We start from the raw sequence: 19,734 nt of genomic DNA, 5'->3' as shown, positions 1-19,734 counted from the left end.
ACTAGAGTTGTTCTCTCATAGTCACAAGTACTACCTACAAACTCTTCATGTACTACTTAAAACTGTTTGTACCAAGGTTTCAGGTAATCACTATATATTGATCACAGAATAAATATTTTTGAAGAATTATTTATTGTTTGTTACTCTAACTCTTAGAAATACAAACAATTCAAATAAAATAATTTCTCTAGAGACATTATACTTGTATTCGTGGTAAGAAATATGCATTTGTGAACACCCTGGCATATTAAATATTATTATTTAGAATAATATTTGGATGAATATTAGGATTATACCTACAGACCCAGTCAAGATTGCAGATCATTTTCACTATGCACTTCACAGAGATGAGCTTTTTAGATTAATCTAAATCTAACATATTATTATTATTTTACTTTTTTGGCCAGTCTATAGCAAGATTGAGCTTGTTGTAATTTGGTTTGGTATTGATTTTGATCCCTTTTAAATCCTTAATCTTACTGAAATCAGTGATGCTGCCATGTTGTAAAGTAAGTAAGAGTCCAGAACCAAAGTTTCTTGAAGAAAGAGGGATATACCCAGGTCATGCTACAAGATATGGCAATTTGCTCTTTCTCTAAATGACTTTCCACTGACTTCCCATTGAACTCCAATACATTCTGTACAAGTAAAAGAAGTAATCCTCTTACTCTCTTCATTCTAGGTCATACTTCAACGTGTCTAATAGTTAGACCACTCGTCCGAATGAACCATGAAATGATCTAATCATGTGGTTATAGTCTCCATGTAAAGGGTTGTAATACCAATATCATTGTACTTGAAATCCTGGGATAGACTGAGCTGATGTTTAACGATTGGGCATTCAGGATGATTCTACTCCTTAACTATCTAAGTGAATAATAAGAAAAAGAACGCGTGTAGAAGAGTACAATTACAAATAGATGTTACATAAAAACATTTGAATATTCATATATATTAATTTTACATCCAAATATAAATTCATGTCTCAATATAAAAAGTCTGTTAATCCTATGTAGAGAAATTTCACATTTTCCTTGACCAAGGAAGCAAGATTTAGCCTGCAATGAAGTAATACACATAAAATGTCTCACTTCCTTAACTTAAATGCACAGAGAAATAGATTCAGGTTCAGCACATGGAACTGCATCATCCCACATGATGAAGAGTTACATATTTCCCACTCCTGTCTTGCAAAATTATATGGCACTATTTTTTAGATCAATTATTTATTTCTCTCCTCCTTGAAAGTCTGGACCATGCCTTAAAATAGGCAATACTGAGTACCTCCCAATACTGTTAGTAGAGAATATATGGATAAAATATATGTCTAGACTACCTTAGACATAATACAATGCAGAATAACCTAGAGTACACTTGCTGCTTTCCATTGTGGCTTGCACTTGGAGACAAAACCTAAATGCTCTAATTATGTTAGCCATTTTGACATAGCTATTAAGGTCAAAATAAATGCAAGCGGATCATTTTCACTAGTTTAATGTTAGTTCTCATTTACCATATGATTACAAAACTTTCAAAGTGCTCTTTTTGTCCAAACCAACATCCATCAAATGCTGCTAAAGAATAAATAACACAGCTTAACTCTTCTTCCAAAGCTGCCTCATTAGGAACACTTATCACCAAATCAGATGGAAGAGAGGGACAATCATGATGAAACAGCACAAAAGGGAAATATCACTGTTCATGCTTTACAAATACATATTAACAATCTTAAGAAAATGGTCCCAAAGGAATATGTATTTTTTTATAAAATATTCTTCTATGTTTGCTTTTTAAACAGAAATAAAATCTAAATTCTACATATGGGACTGAGCTATTCAGTAGCAAAAAAACCAACTTGTATTTACACTCGGGTTTTCCATTTTAGAACTAACACTAGTATTTTGAAGTGTTCTACAAAATAGAAGTTCTTTGCATGATTCCCTTCAGAAATCTAGTCATTTTGCAAAGAAAGTGTGTTTGCATCTGGCAACTAAACCTGATGAGATTCATCTCAGTTCCATCAAGGTTCAACCAGTCAAAACCAGCAAGATTCAGTGAAACCAAAAGTAAAACATGAATCACATCACTACAACTCTGCAATAGCAGGGTTCTAGCATGTATGCCTCAAACTGCAGTGGAATGCAAAATCATTTTTAACATTTGAATGCAGGTCAACCTAGGTCAACTCTTTCTCAAAGCTGAAAGAATGCAGCTGGCAGTTCTATCAGGATGAGGATGGTGAGGCACTGGAACAGGTTGCCCAGAGAGGTTGTGGCTGCCCCATCCCTGGCAGTGTTCAAGGCCAGGTTGGATGGGGCTTTGAGCAACCTGGTCTAGTGGAGGATGTTCCCACCCATGGCAGGAAGGTTGGACTAGATGATCTTTAAGGTCCCTACCAACCCAAACCTTTCTATGATTCTACAATTAATATCCTACACTTCAGGGTGGAGAACCTAGAAACTGTGGAATCCCCACATTCCTTTTTATATATGCAGAAGCCTGGAGTCAGAGAACCTCCATTATCCCATAGTGTACTTTGGTTTCCTCACTACCAGAATCAGTCAACATGACCCACCAGCTGGCATGCAAGTCCATGAGCCGCAGGTTCTATGAGGAATTCTGTATGGCAAGGGTTTCTCACAGTCAGTAAGCACCTTGGGAAGAATATTCAAAGAAATTTTGCTTTGTTTCTGCTCTTTCCTTTCCCTTGTCCCTCATTCTGGTGTCACAGACCTAAGATACAATACATTGCAATTCTTTCAGAGAAAATTGCCAAATACGGCATGTCAGATATTACTCCATTAATATCAAGAGAACATTTCAATGAATGTTACAGCAAAAAGTTTGCAGTTTGAGATGTCCATAACAAATGTGTTAGGAAAAATCCAAGTGTCATGGCAATTATTATTGTTACTAGTGCTCTTCACCTCTATAAATGGTTTAATGCTTGAAAATGCTCAGTATCTCTATTTCTGTAAAAAGCATCCATCTAACAAAACTAATACTTACCTAACAGTCTTGAAATATTTATTTATTCACTTAGAACAATTTACATTAATTCTCAGATAGTGACATAACTGGTTCTGGGCTAATCAGTCACTGGCCCCCTATGAATGCATTTAGGAAATGCACGTCGATTCTTCTGGGAAACCTATTCACACAAGGAAGCAAAGCATACCAGGACACTAACGCAGTAAGTGTAATCTTAGTTTCATACCCAGTTAAACACTAGATGCTGAGTACAAAATGACTGATGGTGTATTCAGGAAGAGCTCCTTCCTGAAGTACTGAGAAGCCATTACAACTCCCAGTCAAGTGGATTAGCCGTAACTGGTTATTTTTTTTGCATTGGCTAAACTGTCACAAAAGCGCTTTGTTTCTCACCCCCTGGGAGTCTGAAAAAACTGAGAAAAGACGGGCAGATGAGAACATATACAACCAAAATATATGCAAATCCATGACAGAAAATTAACCTCTCCTTCTTCAAGGGCTTACTTCCATGCATATTCACATAGCGCATGACTCCAATGACACAGCTCTCTATCCAGACATACAAGCACACCTTTGAGTTGTCATGCAGTAACAATGACCACTGTGTCTTAATTAGGTAAAAATGTAGAGGGAGCACTGAGGAGCCCCCTGCAATCTACATTAAAAAAGACTTCCACAACAAATATACTTCAATGACGTAGAGATCTGGTGGCATGTGTCTAATCAAACATGGAGGAGATATATTAACAGTCCTACAGCAGATTTTTACATAACCAAGTATGGCCATTTCTTCAGACCTCAGTAACAAGAACTATTTGACATAGGCTATGTTTATTTTCTACGTAGCGCAAAACCTTGATATAACATTAGACAGAAGTCTGAGCTATTTTCTATGGTGTCTGAGGGAAAAACTGTATCAGAAAGATCTAAACCCTTCCCTGATCTCTTTGAAGCCACTAGAAGGGATATTTTTATGGATCAATGTAATAACCAACTGACTGGCTGTTGTCAAGAGCCTGCTGTATTCAGAAATTTGAACCAAAACTGCTAGGGGATGAGTTTTCTAACTAGAAGAAAGAAATGTAACAGTCGTGTTATCCTACACAAGGATGGGTGATATGGAAAGAGAGCCACCAACTGCACCCCAACATTACTCATGGAAAGTCTTTCATCTTATTAAGAAGACAGACTTGAGGAATGAAAAAGGTTAGTCAAATGAGTAGAAAAAACTAAACTCACTTCTTTTAATCCTTTGGAGCAGTAGTGTGTAAGAAATGGAGCTAAGCGATGAGAACCCCAACACTGAGAACAACCTGGTGCCCAAGCTGTGAGATGGCATATGAAAAACTGAGATAACTTGTTGTCCTGAATCCCACGTGAGGAGCTGGAACATAAGGCAAGATCTACATCAGACAGTTTCACCAGAGAAACATAACCGAGAGGGATCCCGGATATGAACTACTGCTTTCTTGTTTACATCTAAAACGGAAAGGTTGACTTTGGAAATTCCTGGTATGGATCCAACCTATAAGGTCCACTCACTCTGACTCCTCCAACATCAAGCTTCAATATGAGACCACGACAGACGGTGCTCAGGGAAGAACCTACAGGTGAACCTCATATTGAATGCATCCATCCCAAGGTCAGTCCCTGATACATGGAAGTTTATTGATGAAGACACCACCTTACTACCAAGAGGAGATTAGAGCCAATACCTAGATGTGAAAGGTTCTCATGGTCCTCTGATCTGGTGTACCTGGTTGTTCTGCTCTCAACCACCCTGAGGAATGGAGAAGCTGTCTGAGGAAAAGCCAAACAACCCACACCACAGTGAAGGCTGTTTACTGGTAGGATAAACACAAGACCAGAAGAGGACTCTCCTATCAGTTCTTATCCTCTTGTGAACTGTGCCAAGGAAACAAGTAAATTTTATACAGTTGAGCAGAATCAAGGCCTCATACATCAATCTCCATGGCAAGCGACTCAAACACAGAGACCTTTCTGGGGAGTCAGCTTAAAGTGTCCATGGGAAAGTACCTGGGCCAAATATGAATGAGTCGTCACTGAAAAACATGTTAACCAAGTCTCAAAGCAAGGCAGATCCCTTCCTGTAACCCAACGGAGAAGGAAAGGAGAGGGGTTTCACGTTTTTGGAGTCTGATGTTGAATCTGGAGAAAACAGGGATGGTTTCCCAGCTGGCAATCTAGTCAAATACCTATACCTTCATCTGTCTCTGCAATTATGTGTGGGTCTTGCCACTACTGAGGGTGAGTTTCCAGACAGTGCAGAAATTAGCTTTAGTCTAAGAACTGAGAAGTCCTGGCTCACTAGAGGTGAGAAACTATAAGAAGGTGAGAAAAAAAAGAAGACAAAAAAAATATAACGCAGGGAGAAAAAAAAAGTTCTGTATTTTAATATGAAGGGCAGTAGAATATTCCTGTCTGGTTTTGGTATAAAGTGCAATCATCTGCATGGGATTTTTCATACAGAGAACATTGATTTTATAACATCTTGCAATTTTAAATGGGGAAATATTATCAGATACTTTGCAGGTCCAGATTTTTATTCATTTCTCCAGATATACTGCTGATTTAAACTCAATCCATTTGTACAGACGATAAAGTCTTTCAAAACCCGATGCTGTTAAATTATAAACATTAAAAATGATACACAGCGAATTTCAGGGGGACTGCTGAATGCCTCACACTAGGCAGCATAGCAGAAAGCCAAAACCCAACTCTAGCTAAATTAAAAATAATCTCCCAAACGAAAAAGAAAATGTTTGCTCTCTGCCTTGTATGAATGGCTGGAATGAGATGGAAATTATTTAAAATGAAAAAGAGTCCAGAGCTGTCCATTTTTTCTCACTAATTTACAGCAAGGGTAAAATTCTTCTGTAAATCCTCCTTACTGCTCAATAGTCACATATCCAAGAAAACTTCAGAATAGCATAGGCCTACAAAATTAAAATAATTTATTAAACCCCAATAACTGTACTGTAAGTTCATGTAGTATTACTCTGGAAGACAGGAAAGCATTTAAAGTTATTCCTTTTTTTTTCCCCAATCTTTTCTCAATGGTCAGCACTCAAGAGCAGTAACATGCTCTTGTTTTCAAAAAACTGTTGTTGAATACTGTGGATAACTTATTTTGCCTATTATTCCTCATATGAGATTTCCTGTATGTTCCAACACGTCATGTAATTTGGGATAGATAAGTACATGGTTAGGTTTCTAGGACTGATTTTACATTCCTCCTGTGCAAGTATCACAAACTTACACTGGAGTCATACGGCATTTTGGCATTAGCAGAGTTGCACTTTCTTCTTGTTACTATAGTAAGAATGTAGAACTACATCTTTTACTTGAAATTCAGTCTAATCTATCCATTTTAGGGATGAACTGAACATATATATAGCTCACAAAAATGGTTGTTTCTTCATTCTTTTCCTTGCTTGTGTAGTAGGACTGCTAACACGAATGGTAAACTACCATCAGAAAACAGTGTACAACATCTGGGCATGAAGAAAAATCCTTCCTCCTCACCTACAGCAGACTCTGTCAGGGCACCTATTGACTACAAAATCAGATCTGATGTGGAATAATCAATAGGATTAAGAGAAATGGAAGAGACGGTGTGCAAATGTATACTCCTAACTTCTCTACGTGACCTTTAGGTTAGTTTTAAGGGTGGAAACGACCAAAAGCATGACTTCACTGAACGTAGTGACAGATACCCATTAAACCCATTCAATATTTCTCTCTGCAGTTTTTAACGTGTCACTACAGAATCACATGCAGCACACTGAGTAAAGCCACCTTTCCTCCTAGTTCTGTCATCTTGTCTAGGAGGTCACGCAGATACACAAAAAAACTATTGTGAAGGCAGTGGCAATAGAAGAAAGCAGAAGTTATTCAAAAGAAGTGTTGCCGCAGTACTCTTCAAAATGCCTAGCGATAATATTTTTAATACAACAGTGTGAGAGTCTGGCAATATGAAAAGGTAGCGTTCTTGGCTTGTTTAGAGGGAACAAGATCTGCTCATCTCATCAACCACATTGACAGTAGGTAATGTCAACAAATTAAACTGTTCAGTTAGTTGTGCTCTTTGGGAAGTTCACAAGATTGCAGGACATAAAAAACCCCAACCCAAACCCAAGTATTTTATTATATCTTGTGGTTGCAGAGAAATTTCAAACTTTGGTTAATAATTAACCAAACCACTTTCAGTGAGGGTCAGGGAAGGAAGACTTAACTCTCTGTAATTGTTTATGTGAGCTCTTTACATAATAAAATTAAATATATTCTCTGCTTTCAGAAGCTATTGCCATGTTCTTAGCTACATCTCTTAGCAAACTTCTGCTAAAGACACTTCTCTATTTTGGACTAGAAATTCTATCTTACACTTTACATGATATTAATTTAGCATTTGTGACTGGCAAGAGAGAGAAGTAAAATTATGTAAAGACCATAAATTATGTAAAGACCATAAATATATGGTCGTCATATACTTCTGTATAATTTTTATGTAGATGAGTTTCCTCCAAGTTCAGAATCATTTTTCTTTCCTAAAATCCCTCCAAAAATGGATAATTTCTTCCTGATTTTTAGGAGCTCAGATCTAGTGTGGTGTTTTTTTCTTTGTTTTGTTTTGGTTTTTTCCTATAATGGTTTCTTTGACATTCATTCTTTCCTAAATGTAAATGTACTTTCCTGAGGTAAGCAAGGCCACATAGAACAGCAGATCAGAAGAAAATGACCCCAATTTATGACATTGGAGACAGACTACTTTCACATTTTTATCAGCTGAGAAAATTAAATAAAGCATTCGTTTGGCTGCTCTGAACAATGGATTTGCAATTTGCATAGAAAAAACGACGGCAAAACCTCATAACCCATCAGTGTTTTACCACAAGCTCAGTTCTATTACATTTTAGTGGAGGTTCAAAGTTGTCTAAAGAAACCATTCTCTTCTTTCTCCAACCGTAAATGTGTCACTTGAGAGTTCAACTTCCAATAGGAGCAGTATCTGACACACAACTAATTTTAGAATATAAAGTGCTCCTCACCATATTGGAATACATATAATTTAAAATAACTGTAAACCTAAACTTTGCAAAAACAGAAAATTCAAGCACTAACAAAAAAGCATAATTTGTAATTGAAAGAAAATAATATTTAAAAGAAAAAAAAACTTTTTTGTCTTTCCAAAAAGAGACAGAAATTACTAAGTTTTATTTCCCAAGAGAATTATGCCACTTTTATAAAGAAAATTACAGTCACCACAAATTGCTCTCAACAATTCCAAAGCTTCTTCATTTGACCACTTGAAAATCAAAGTTCTTTAAGATTATAAATATAACTTTTTATAACTCTGTTATTACGTACTGTGAATGGGGAAAGGGGGCCAATCTTGTGGCCATAGCGTCGAATGGCCTCTCTGATGTGGCTGGGCTGGATGGCATCGCTTTGAGCCTCTATACCACAGGCTGCAGTGCTCTGCAACAGAAAAACACATAAATTGTTACTAAATCAAAAACACACAACAGACCTACAGTGCATAAAGTATGAAAATAAACCTTTATAAAATGGACCAATTTTTTTTCCTGAGGATACACATCATTGCTGCCACACACTACATTAGAGAAAAAAAGCTATTAACAAATCAAAGAGGACTTTTACATGAACTTCGCTTAAGAGACCCAAAGAACACCATATTTGTCCTCTTAAATCTTTCACCTAGTGCTGCTGTATGTTGCAATTGAAAAGAGCAGAAAATGTTCAAACTCAAATGAAAGGGTCATATAAGTCATACTGCAATAACCACAGAAACTATTTTTAAAACTTTTCAGGCTCTCATTATGATGTCAAGGGGTGGGGAAAATATTGAACAAGTACCTCAAGTGGAACGCAATTTGACACCAAAATCACCATTGAGTAATATCAGATTGAAATTTGAAGATGAAACATGTGACATAATGGTGTTACAGTGATGCAAAAATATTTTAATTACCTCAGACTGGAATGTTTTCAAATTTCAAAGGACTTTTTGGATTAAGGACCCTAAATAGGAAAAATATGAATTTACTGCTACTGGGCCATTGATTTTACAAAAATACTCCAGGATTTTAAAAGAAAAAGTTACTCTCTTCTCCTTCCTAGGAGAAATGTTGGTTTAGGCTCCATATAGACAACGGCTGCTTGCCAGGATTCAGACAACTTATCAGAATGATGGCTGCTTGGTAATAAATTCATGAAAATGGATTAGTGAATGCACTAACAATGACAAAAACTTGAATTATACACTGAAGTTTAACGTACACACATACACAGTCCCCTCATACATTTACAATATATACTAATGCTTTCAAACTTGGGATATTTTTTACAAAATGCGTTATTTTCAAGAGTGCCGAGTCCACTGGAGCCTGTGTACACACAGAATTATTCATAATACGATGGCAGATTCTTCCCTTGCTGATTGACGTTCATAAAGGGAACATGAAACTCAAATATTTTCTGCTGGACTGGGCCTTCATGGACTAAGAATAACATTCTTCACCAAGTTAACTCGTTTGTCTCAATGCCTCAGTTATATCCAGTATATACCTAACCAAATTGGATAAGTCATGGGAACATTTCATTAAAACTGTGCACTTTTTAGAATATAGTTATTTTAAAAGGCATTAAGTCAAACACTAAGAATTTAAAATAAACTCACAGCGCTAGTGAAATATAAGGTATCAAAAACTACATCTCCAGCTAAATTCTTGTTCCTAGGAATTATAATGGAAATCAGCCACAGAAGCAAAACATAATCAAACATAATATAAAAAAGGAAGACAAAAAAGCAAAAGTCTTCAGAGAGGTTTTTAGGATTCACTAAAGGCTTTCTAAACAGGGTATAATAAGGGCAGAGAGAAAGTTGAACATATCAGGAGTGTCTACAGCACTGACGACACTAGAAGGAGAAAATACATCTTTTTCTACCTGTCATTGTAAAAATCACTGGTTTAACTCTATGAAAAATGAGTGGTTTAGGAGAATAATAACACACATGAGAAAATTACAAGTCGCTCCATTGCTTTGCAGCAAAATGAGTATGGCCATCACATTTTTTCAAAAAGGCCCTAAGTGACTAACACAGTGCTTCCTATCCAGTTTATTTAATCAAATCTATTTCCCTTGTGGTTTTAAGGTATATATATTCCTCTCAGATAGAATACCAAGGCTCTACAACAGAAGACAGGAATTCTAATATTTACATTTCACACTCTGAATACAAGACAGCCAGATTTTATGCAAAGTAAACAAATATTTAGATTGATTGCAACCAACTGGCATAAAAATAAAGCACGTCAGGCAAAGTTGTTATAGACGAAGAAGGCAGTCGCCTAAGGCTGCTGGGAGCAGAAAAATCACAACCGCCTCTTTGCCTACTTTGCTTATGCTCTGAACCTCAAAACCTATGCTAGCTGCTACTGTCAGAGAAGGGGATGATTATTTGGGGTGGTATCTACCGCTGTGGCTGTAGAGGAGCCGCTCATCTTAGAAGCAGCAGTTGTTACCTCAACAAAATTCGGTTTGCAGGCATTACTGAGAAGCTTTAGCCTAGTTCTGATAGAAAAAACACCAAATCACACATTTGGCCCTACAATAACATTGGTAGTTAACATGCGATATAGGTTAAAATTGGTATTTAAAATGAGACATGTTATTTCCTGAAGATGTTTTGGTTTCTTTTTCTTTTTTTGTTTTTTCAGCCTTGTGCACCAAATACCTTTTTTCTTTTCCTTTGTTTGGATTTGGTAGAGTCCTGTCCAAGTCCACCATTCCCCAGGGCTCCTGACGGGGTTTTCCCCAGATGTTGCTGTCCTGCTGATGCTGGGGGTGTGGGTGTAGGAGGTGGTGTGTTTTCAGGAGAGTCAAGGCTGGTCTTCACACTTGTAGATTGCCCTAAGAGATGTGGCTATGAAAGCAAGATGTCAAACAGCCATTATATAATCAAATCAGAAAAAAGATAATTATTGCCTTCTTAGATTTACTGTCAGAAGACATGTAATACAGAATTCAGTTTGCTCTTTCTAGAGGTTACTATAATATCGGTATCACAGCAACGCATGCGATACAGCACTTATTGCACTTGCTACTGTTGACAGCTTTGATCTCCAAATCTGCGATAGAGAGAGCCTTCAATACAGAGAGAAGGAATTTCCACCCAGGAAAAGAGGTGGAAATGGTAGCCATTTAAATATAAAGATTCAGCTAAGAATTTAACATTTGGAGCTATAATTTAATGTCTTTCCATCTAAATCCATAACTTCAGTGTTCATAAACTCCATAACAGAAGCCTGTATCAACACCACATTCAATAACATCATCTTTGAAAGCAACAAACTACCAAATACACGTAAAAAACCATAAAATGCATTAATATGTGAAAAAGCAAGATTTACCTCAGTAGAGTTGTGATACTGTATGAAGGTGGCAGATATGGCATGACTGAATGGGTCGCCAGCTTTGGGAGCCATGTCCTGCTTAACCAAAAGGGCCAAGTCCACCAACTGGAGGGGCAAAAAGAGCCGATGAAAAGGTAGGTTTAGTGACATGGTACTTACTACAAATGCCATCGTAACAATGAAGAGAGAGAGGAGTTGTGGGTTGAGGCAGATTATTCTTAGTGTTTCTCAGTTGAAAACAAAATTATTCAGAGATATTTCAGCCTAAGGAATCTGTCTTTTCCACTCCTGTAAATATATGGAGTAATTTATCTACCCAAGAGGGCTCGGCTTGGCACTAAGGTCATGTTTTGTTTTCCAGGAAATCCTGCTTTTTAATCCAGTTGTGCAATGGGGTTGAATGAGCCACAGCACACTGCCAAAGGTCACATAGCGAAGTATGTGGTTTCAGCCTGGACTTGAATAAAGTTCGTGCTGGACTCCACTCTCCTCTGTAACCATTACAAAACATTTTTACTACCTATATTGTGTAGGACACGTCCGTCACACAGCAAATTGAAAGGCAGACAGGAATCCAGTTAGCTTGGTTAGCTGTAGTGCCTGCACGCTTCTGAAGGGGCACACAACACAGTCACCTGAGGCTGAAGTACATCCAAGAGTAATTAATTCATTTTGTTTAGCTAGAGTTCAATCAGTATACTCCCTTACCTGTGCCACGGTCTCATACGCTAAATAGGCCAAAATCTCCATTGCAACTGCATTTGGCTTTATTTCCATACTGCTACAGTCCAACCAGTCACGAAACTTGGATGCTTTCTTTGCTGCCAGTTAAAATCATAAGGGGAAAAGGAATAGTTAACAACAGGTAGGCCAAAATAAGGCATTTTTTCCCGTCGTAGAAAATACTGCAAATGTGAAACAAGGAGTGTGAATGTGGTTTGATTGGCCAAGGAAGGAATTATCAAAATGGAACTAGTGGGGAAAGACTGTTATTTCATACACAACATTTTGGAGACCCATAAGCAGCATGCAGTAAAGAGAAAAACACACAGTTAATCAATCATACGGGAGATTTCACAACAAGGAAGGGTCTACCTCAGAGGACTGTAGATGGGACAAACCTGATTTTGAATATATTATTGCAAAAGAGATAGGTCAGTGGTGGACAAGGTGATCACAGAAAGCTGTGGAGACTTGGACAGAAAGGAGCTAGTAACATAGAGGTCTTAACGAGGGCTGTTTGTGAAGACAGGACAACCAAAATTAAGTAAATACAAAGTGGGAGAATCATTTGAAATAGCTCTTTCAAAGAGAGTCTTCAAAGAAGACTAAAAAGCTAAAGACAAGTCAGGTGTTAAACAGAAAACAGGTGTAAATAATGGTTATTTTTTTAGGAGGGAATGAGAAGGAGAAGGCCACATTGGGTCACTGAAGAAAAAAAAAACAAAAAACAAACCCAAGCAAGAGAAGTGTGAAGCTGACAGCAGGACCACAAAATGTTCCCTAGAATTTAAATTTGTAATCCTGTAGTACTTGATCCTTTGATGGACCTTTTCTTTTGCCTGGCTTTAGAAGTGCACAGGAATGTGTGGAGCTGTAATTATTAATATATATTGTTAGAACAGGCTTCTTGAAGTCCCTTCCAGGTTTATTCTCTTGTGACAGTTATCATGGCTTTATACAATGATAAAAAGGTTTACTACTTTAAACATAGCAATACATTCAATTTTTACTAAAATATAAGAAAATAAGTAAAAAAAATAGCCTTTGCATTAGTTTTGAACAAATGTTCTGCATGGCCTTTAGTATATTCTATCTAGTTGAGTTCATATCATGCAGTTGAATTTGTGCATGAGTCTCTCCTGCTACTAATTTCTAAGCACTGTAATTCTCTTATTCTTTAATGACATTAAATGCCAGTGAAAAAGAACTGCATAGACATGGTCATTTGAAAACACTGTGAAAATACCATTGAGATTATTTTTATAGATCACAATCCCCTGGTCAGCAACATTCCATTTTATTTCACAAATTTAAGATTTCTATTTGTTCTGTCTCCAGATGATAATTTTTGGATTTAAAAAATGACTTTATCACAAACCTCTCATTTCCTGAAGTCACCCTAATCTGAAGTATCATTTAGCTAATGGCTCACAGATGTGTGATGCCAAATTATAACCCAGCTTACAAAACATATTGAATTAGGAAAAGAAATGCTTACAAAACATGTTTTCCTACATTTGCTGATACAGAACAGTATTTCAAATGTGTCATTTATTTGCCATAAATGAATCAGTCTTTCTTCGAATTTAAAAGGAAGAACAAGATAAGGTCTCTCATTTAAAGACACCATTGTGTTCAAGGCTGTCTTGTAGGATCATGTGCTGTTTTGTCATGATTTTTACTGGCTCCTTCACCTCACTTTCTCTGACATTTGACCTAAAACCTTAGTCATCACTTAACCGCTTCTGTAATGATGTTTTGCTACATGATCAAGCCCATTAATTTACAGCTCATTATAGTTGCGGCCCACAAGTACTTCTAGTAAGTTGGTTTTCAGTGCTAGTAAAGCCCTAATTCTGTCATCATGTTATTAGTGTTGGAATGGCGTATACTGATGAATTTGGCTAATGTTGAATAAATTCCACAGCAGGAGCTTACAGCTTAAAATAGAAAAGACTTTAGTAAGTTCTTTGTGTCTCTGCGGATAGGGAAATAAAAGCAAAACTTGCCGCTCTTCTCTAATTTTAGATGCATTCCAAAAAACCTGCAACCATGAAACTTTACTAATATGCTGACTAGAACACCACCACGACAGACTTCAGGCAAGTATGGTTGTTTTAATCCATTAACTCTTTACCAGTTCTATCTTTGCCGTCGTCCCCACCAGCACAGTATTTGAGCATATATAAAGCCTGGTAAATATTCAAAAAAAATACTCTGCCTGACAGCCTGAAACTGTGCTAAATTAACTGTTCCCAGGAGTTATGCAGACAAAGAATTTAAAGATTTGTTATTGCAGATGAAACAAAAGTGCTTTCAAAAAACATGAGGTTCTGCTGTGTTCTCTATTACATGAAATAATAATCGAACATCTTCATACAGTTCAGCCGTTATAATACTTACAAAAACTCAATTGCCGACTTTCACAAAATTCTGCATACTGGACGGAGTCCATCATTCGTGTTTGTCTTTCTGCTCTCTGACAAAAGAGTAGAAGTACATGATGTACCTTATTCCAACAAGAACTGCATTCCACAACAGAAATTGTAGCAGCAAAGCACCCCTGCCATAACCTTGAAGTAACCCTCCCAACTTAAACATGCATTGAACAAGTTAAGATGCAGAATATAAACCACGGATTGGCTATTAGTCTCACGAGTTAAATTTCCCAGAGGAGCGTGTCAATTCTTATTTTAAAAATCTGCTTGCATACCGCTCACCTACGACAGCGACAAGGGCTGAGTTAGGAAGGGTGATGAGCACCCTTGCCCTGACCGAGGTGCACATTTAAACTGAAGCACGTGAGCAGTCTGCCTGCATGTTTACAGATGACCAGACAAGTAAAACGGCCTCCTGGACCGAGGCCAATGTGCTCTGCACTGAGCAGAACTGAACCTTTATGCTTTTAAAATGGGAGCACAAGCAGCAGTGAAAAGAATAAATTCCATCACATTGAGGAGGTACCAGGCAGAGTGGTGCATGAACTGCCCCTTCCCACACAAACATTCCATATACTGTAATAATTAAGTGGTAAATGTGTCTGCTTCATTTTTTCTTTTTCACTGTTAATCTATGCTTGATTTTTTTATACTCCTGAACACCTACAGAAGAAGAAAGGAAATTAGACTGAATTAGAGCTCATTCAAGAAAAACCCCTTAAAATGTTCACAGCTGGATTTAAGAATGTATTTCACACAGAGTCCAGTGTAAACCAAAAGATTCTATCTCAAAAAAATCAAAGTATGAAACCATAAATATTATGCAGACCCTTCCCTCCACATATATACTATGCCACAATTGAATCATGGTTGAAGCAGCACTGAAGTTCACCGTTAGGTTTGAGCACGTGTTTGAGTTTTATTTACTTCAACAGTGCAGGGGTGATTTTCACCAGGTAGGGATCTGACATCTAGAAGAGATTTAATCCTTCAAGTATTGGAGGCAGGAAGCGGTAGTTAGATTAAAGAGAACAATTATCCTCTTCAGAAGCAGACAGCTTACTCAAGTCTCTCAAAGAAAGAAAGTAGATTGTCTTAACCTTCAAGGAAAGGAATATAACTATCTTCCAAACAATAACTCGATGAATAAATCATTACACCTGGTAAGAACAGAACTATAACTAAGGATACAAAGCGGTATCAGGAGTGGCTGATGGTACCGAGGCTTCACTTCTGCAGTGAGTCCATACAGCTCAACAAACCATGCACAAAGGTGGTAAAGTACAGGTGTGTCCACATTAAAGACAAAAACAAAGAAAGAAAACACACACGCGCACACACACACACAAATTTTGCTGTGACTCCTCAAGCACTTCTACACCTAGTGAAATCAAAATTGCGGAGTTCTTTAATCAGACTTAATGGAAAACAAAAGGGCTGTTGATAAGAGTATTTGGAGACAGGCTATACAACCAGCATTTGGTCTTAGCAGTTTCTCAAATCAGAAAAAAAAAAAAGAAGAAATAAATCAGTACTTCAAATACAGTTTCTTCCTCTATTCTCTGCCTTTTATGTCACTCTTCTATGACAGTCCTCCATCAATTATGAGATCTTGTTGACAGACAACTTGTTCAATTTAGTTGTGAACTGAACCACCAGCTGTCCAGGAGCATACCTGGATATTCCTTCTTTCATTTCTTCTCTAGCCAGTCAATCATTTCTACTGTATTTTGACTCTTAGTCACCAGGATAGAAAATGTTCTACTTAAGCATTTTTCAGTTCTTCTCCCATGCGTGTTGCTGGCATCTTGACTACATTTTGTAGAGCTGCCATTTCAGATAAGTAAAAATTTTCAGTCAACCTATTCCATCAAGACATTAAGTCTAGACTGATTTTGTATCCTTTAAAAATAATTGCCACAATACATGCCACAACTTCAATCCTCACCTAGGATAATCATACCAGATATCTGTTTTGCCTCTGAATTAATTCAGTCATACTTTTGAACACAGAAGGCACCACCAGGATCATCTGAACTTCTGCATAGCACAGGACACTTCTCACACTGTACATTCTAGAAATGGCAGTCCTGGAATTTCCTGTGTGATTTCACTGTATGTTTCAGAAAGGCATCTAATTTGGGTTTAATTTTTTCACATATTAAGAAATAACTTCTTCAAATAATTAAAAAAGCTAACTTTTTATGCAATATAGTTTAAATTCTGCAATCATTTGTGTCTTTGCCAGTCAGAAATTAGTAGTTGGGCACACCCAGGTAATACTGAAATAATTTAACTTTAGGTGGGTAAACAAATAGACTGCGCTTCTCTAAATATGACAAAATTTTCTTGAAATTTTACACATGGAAGTGTGCAGGCTTGCAGAACTGTTGCTTGAGATCCCCCTCCAACAACCTTTCCTCTGGAGTTCTCTAGCCCAACCTCTATCTTAAAAGAGGACTATTGCCAACATTAGATGAAGTCAGCTATGGCTTTCTCCAGCTAAGTCTCGAAAACCTCCAAGGACAGAGATTTTGTGTCTCCTCTGGGTAACCTGCCCCAGTGTTGCACTAGTCAAAAAGGTTTCTAATGTCCTACTTGAACCTGCCAAGCATTTGTGGTTGATGACCTTCTTTATCCTACCAGCAATACTAAGAAAAGTTTGGCTCTATCATTTTTGTTAATGTCGTTCAGCAGTTGTAGGCTGCTATCTAACCACCTTTTAGCCTCCTCTTCTTCAGGTTAGGTAAAACTAATTAATCTCTCTCAGTCTCTTCTGAGAGGTCACGTGCTCCAGGGCCCTCACCTCGCAGTACCTTCCAGCTAAACCTTTCCAGTTTCTCAGCATTTCCGTGGAACCGAAGGACCCAAACCTGGATGTAGTGTTCCAGATTTGGCTCAACAGCACCAAGTAGAAGGGCATGGCAACTTCCTTCAGTCTGCCAGCCACATTTCTGCAAAACTGTGAGTTTTGCTTTAATATGATGAGACCAAACTGTTGACTGATGTTCAACTTGATGTTCATTACCAGTCCCCCAGGTTCTTCCCAGAAGGGTTGCTACCCAGACAGTTGGCATCCAGCCTGTACTGATGCATGGGATCACCCTGTCCCAGATGCAGAAACTCAGTGAAGTTTCTGGTGGTTCAGCTCTCAAGGTTTTCAAGACCTATCTGGAGTGAAGCTCCATCAACCAGTGTGCCAGCCACTCTTCATTTACTATCATCAACAGATTTGCAGAATTTGCATTTTCTATCTTTGCCCATATTTATGTCCATGTTGTTGATGAAAATATTGAACAATATGGGCCCCAGTATCAATCCCCTGGATATTCAGTTTTTACCTGTTGCCACCTATATGTCAAGCCATTGGCTATTACCCTTCACATCCAGCAGTCCCAGGGATTTAAACCCCTTTGCAACAACAAGGCAGGCATAGGAAAGCAAAATTATATGAAATGCTAACATGATAATATGGAAACTGCAAGAACAGATTAATCCCAAGAGCAGTTATGTTAAATTAAATGATTTAGCAATGGCAACTCTCAGCAAACAGACTATAAAACTCTGAAAATGCATGCTGTCAAAGGCTAGTCAATATGCCTCACAGTATGTTCACTATCAAAACATTGAAAGTTTTTTACAGTAAGTGAAACAAAAAAATACTAATCAAAGGTTTATTAAAAGAAAGCTGTTGCTGAGGGATTTTTCCAATAGGGACTTCATTTCCCTCTACAAATTGTCTACAGTAGTTGTCTAAACACAGTACTTAATTTTGTTCTTATACACTAAATGAATACTTACACGTATTTTTTCTCTGTATGAATATTTTTTATGTAGTAAAATTACCTACATATCTGTGAAATAAAATTGCTTTCTCCCTTGAGTTCTCCTCTCTAAAAGGAGTCTTTCTTAAAGGTGGATTCTAGAGTGATGCTCTAAACCACCACCAAATAAAATAGCTTTTAACACAAATAACTGGACTATATTTTCTTCCCAATACACTTTAACAAAAACCCCCCACATCACAGCATGGGAACTCACAATTCAAGGGATAAGGATAGCCATTCCATAAGACCTACCAGTTTTAGAATAGTCTATAAATAACCAGCAAATGTAGGAGAAATAAAGAGATGGATAGCATAGGTATATCATCTTTAAAGAAACACCAAAGCAGAAGACAACAGCAGATCATCTTTCCTCTTCACTTCTCAAGATTATAAACAGTAATTATTTTCTCTTGCATCATCCCTGCTTTGGAAAAATTTTATGTTCCCTTATCTCTACATTTCTAAAGTATATTTTAGAAACTCAAAATGAATCAATAAAATGGGATAAAAAGGGAGAAGAAAGAGTGAGCACATTACTGTGAACACAGTGTTACTCCAGGCCAGAAGAGTTTAAAGGAAATGGCATTCAATGTTGGGGAAGTCACAGAAAGTTTGTGAAAATGCTATGACCTGTAAGTAATGCTTTCTTTTAAGTCTACAGAATACCCACTTGCTCTATTTCACAGTCTTTATTTTTCAACTATTTTTTTCTTGAAAACAAGAAATGATACAGGATGTTTTAACTAAGAAACGACTTCAATTTTATACGAGTGAAATTTTCCAAATTCTGTTCTTGGAAGGAGTAGCAAGTCACTCCAACAGGACTGAAGTCCTCTTCCATCAGTATGAAAGCAAGTTTGCTGGAAATCTTTCCTACCTGAAGAAACACTGAAACGCCTAATGACATGCCACCTTGAAGCAATCTCAGCTTGAAACCAGATACAATAAATGACATCAATGACACTACCCTGCTGGTTTATCAAAAGAATTAAAAATATATAGTTTTTACTCCCTCATAGCAGTACTAGTCACTCTAAGCAGTTAAGAAGCTGAGTTATGTGGTGTACAGCAGAGTTAAAATACTTTGCATGCTTTCCTTGGAACATGCTGAAGGATGCAGTAGATAGGACCTGGCACAGTAAACGTATGCTTCGTCTTCCAAAAATGTGTTGCATTACATCTTTCTTTCAGCATGAAGAACTACAAAGGAAGACTAAAAAGGGAAAGGAAAGAAAAGGTAAAGAGTTGCATGTTGTCACCTACCATCCAGGATGAAAAATAATCTTATTTTGATTC

The 19,734-nt window shown here is 37.3% G+C and overlaps 1 protein-coding gene across 1 annotated transcript in view; it reads right to left on the bottom strand.

Moving 5' to 3' along the window:
* Nucleotides 1-19,734, bottom strand: part of SUPT3H (suppressor of Ty 3 homolog (S. cerevisiae)) — a 125,551-nt gene that overhangs the window by 33,244 nt on the left and 72,573 nt on the right. The window contains exons 7-11 of the mRNA XM_010583198.1: nt 14,577-14,652; nt 12,159-12,271; nt 11,448-11,555; nt 10,772-10,960; nt 8,376-8,490 (exon numbers count right to left, since the gene is read on the bottom strand). Coding sequence (XP_010581500.1) covers nt 8,376-8,490; nt 10,772-10,960; nt 11,448-11,555; nt 12,159-12,271; nt 14,577-14,652 — 601 coding nt within the window. The remainder of the gene's footprint in view (nt 1-8,375; nt 8,491-10,771; nt 10,961-11,447; nt 11,556-12,158; nt 12,272-14,576; nt 14,653-19,734) is intronic.

This window comes from Haliaeetus leucocephalus, unplaced genomic scaffold (genome assembly GCF_000737465.1).
Source record: "Haliaeetus leucocephalus isolate CR32 unplaced genomic scaffold, Haliaeetus_leucocephalus-4.0 Scaffold871, whole genome shotgun sequence".
In the NCBI taxonomy this organism is placed as follows: domain Eukaryota; kingdom Metazoa; phylum Chordata; class Aves; order Accipitriformes; family Accipitridae; genus Haliaeetus; species Haliaeetus leucocephalus.
This window is presented reverse-complemented; position numbering and strand designations above follow the sequence as displayed.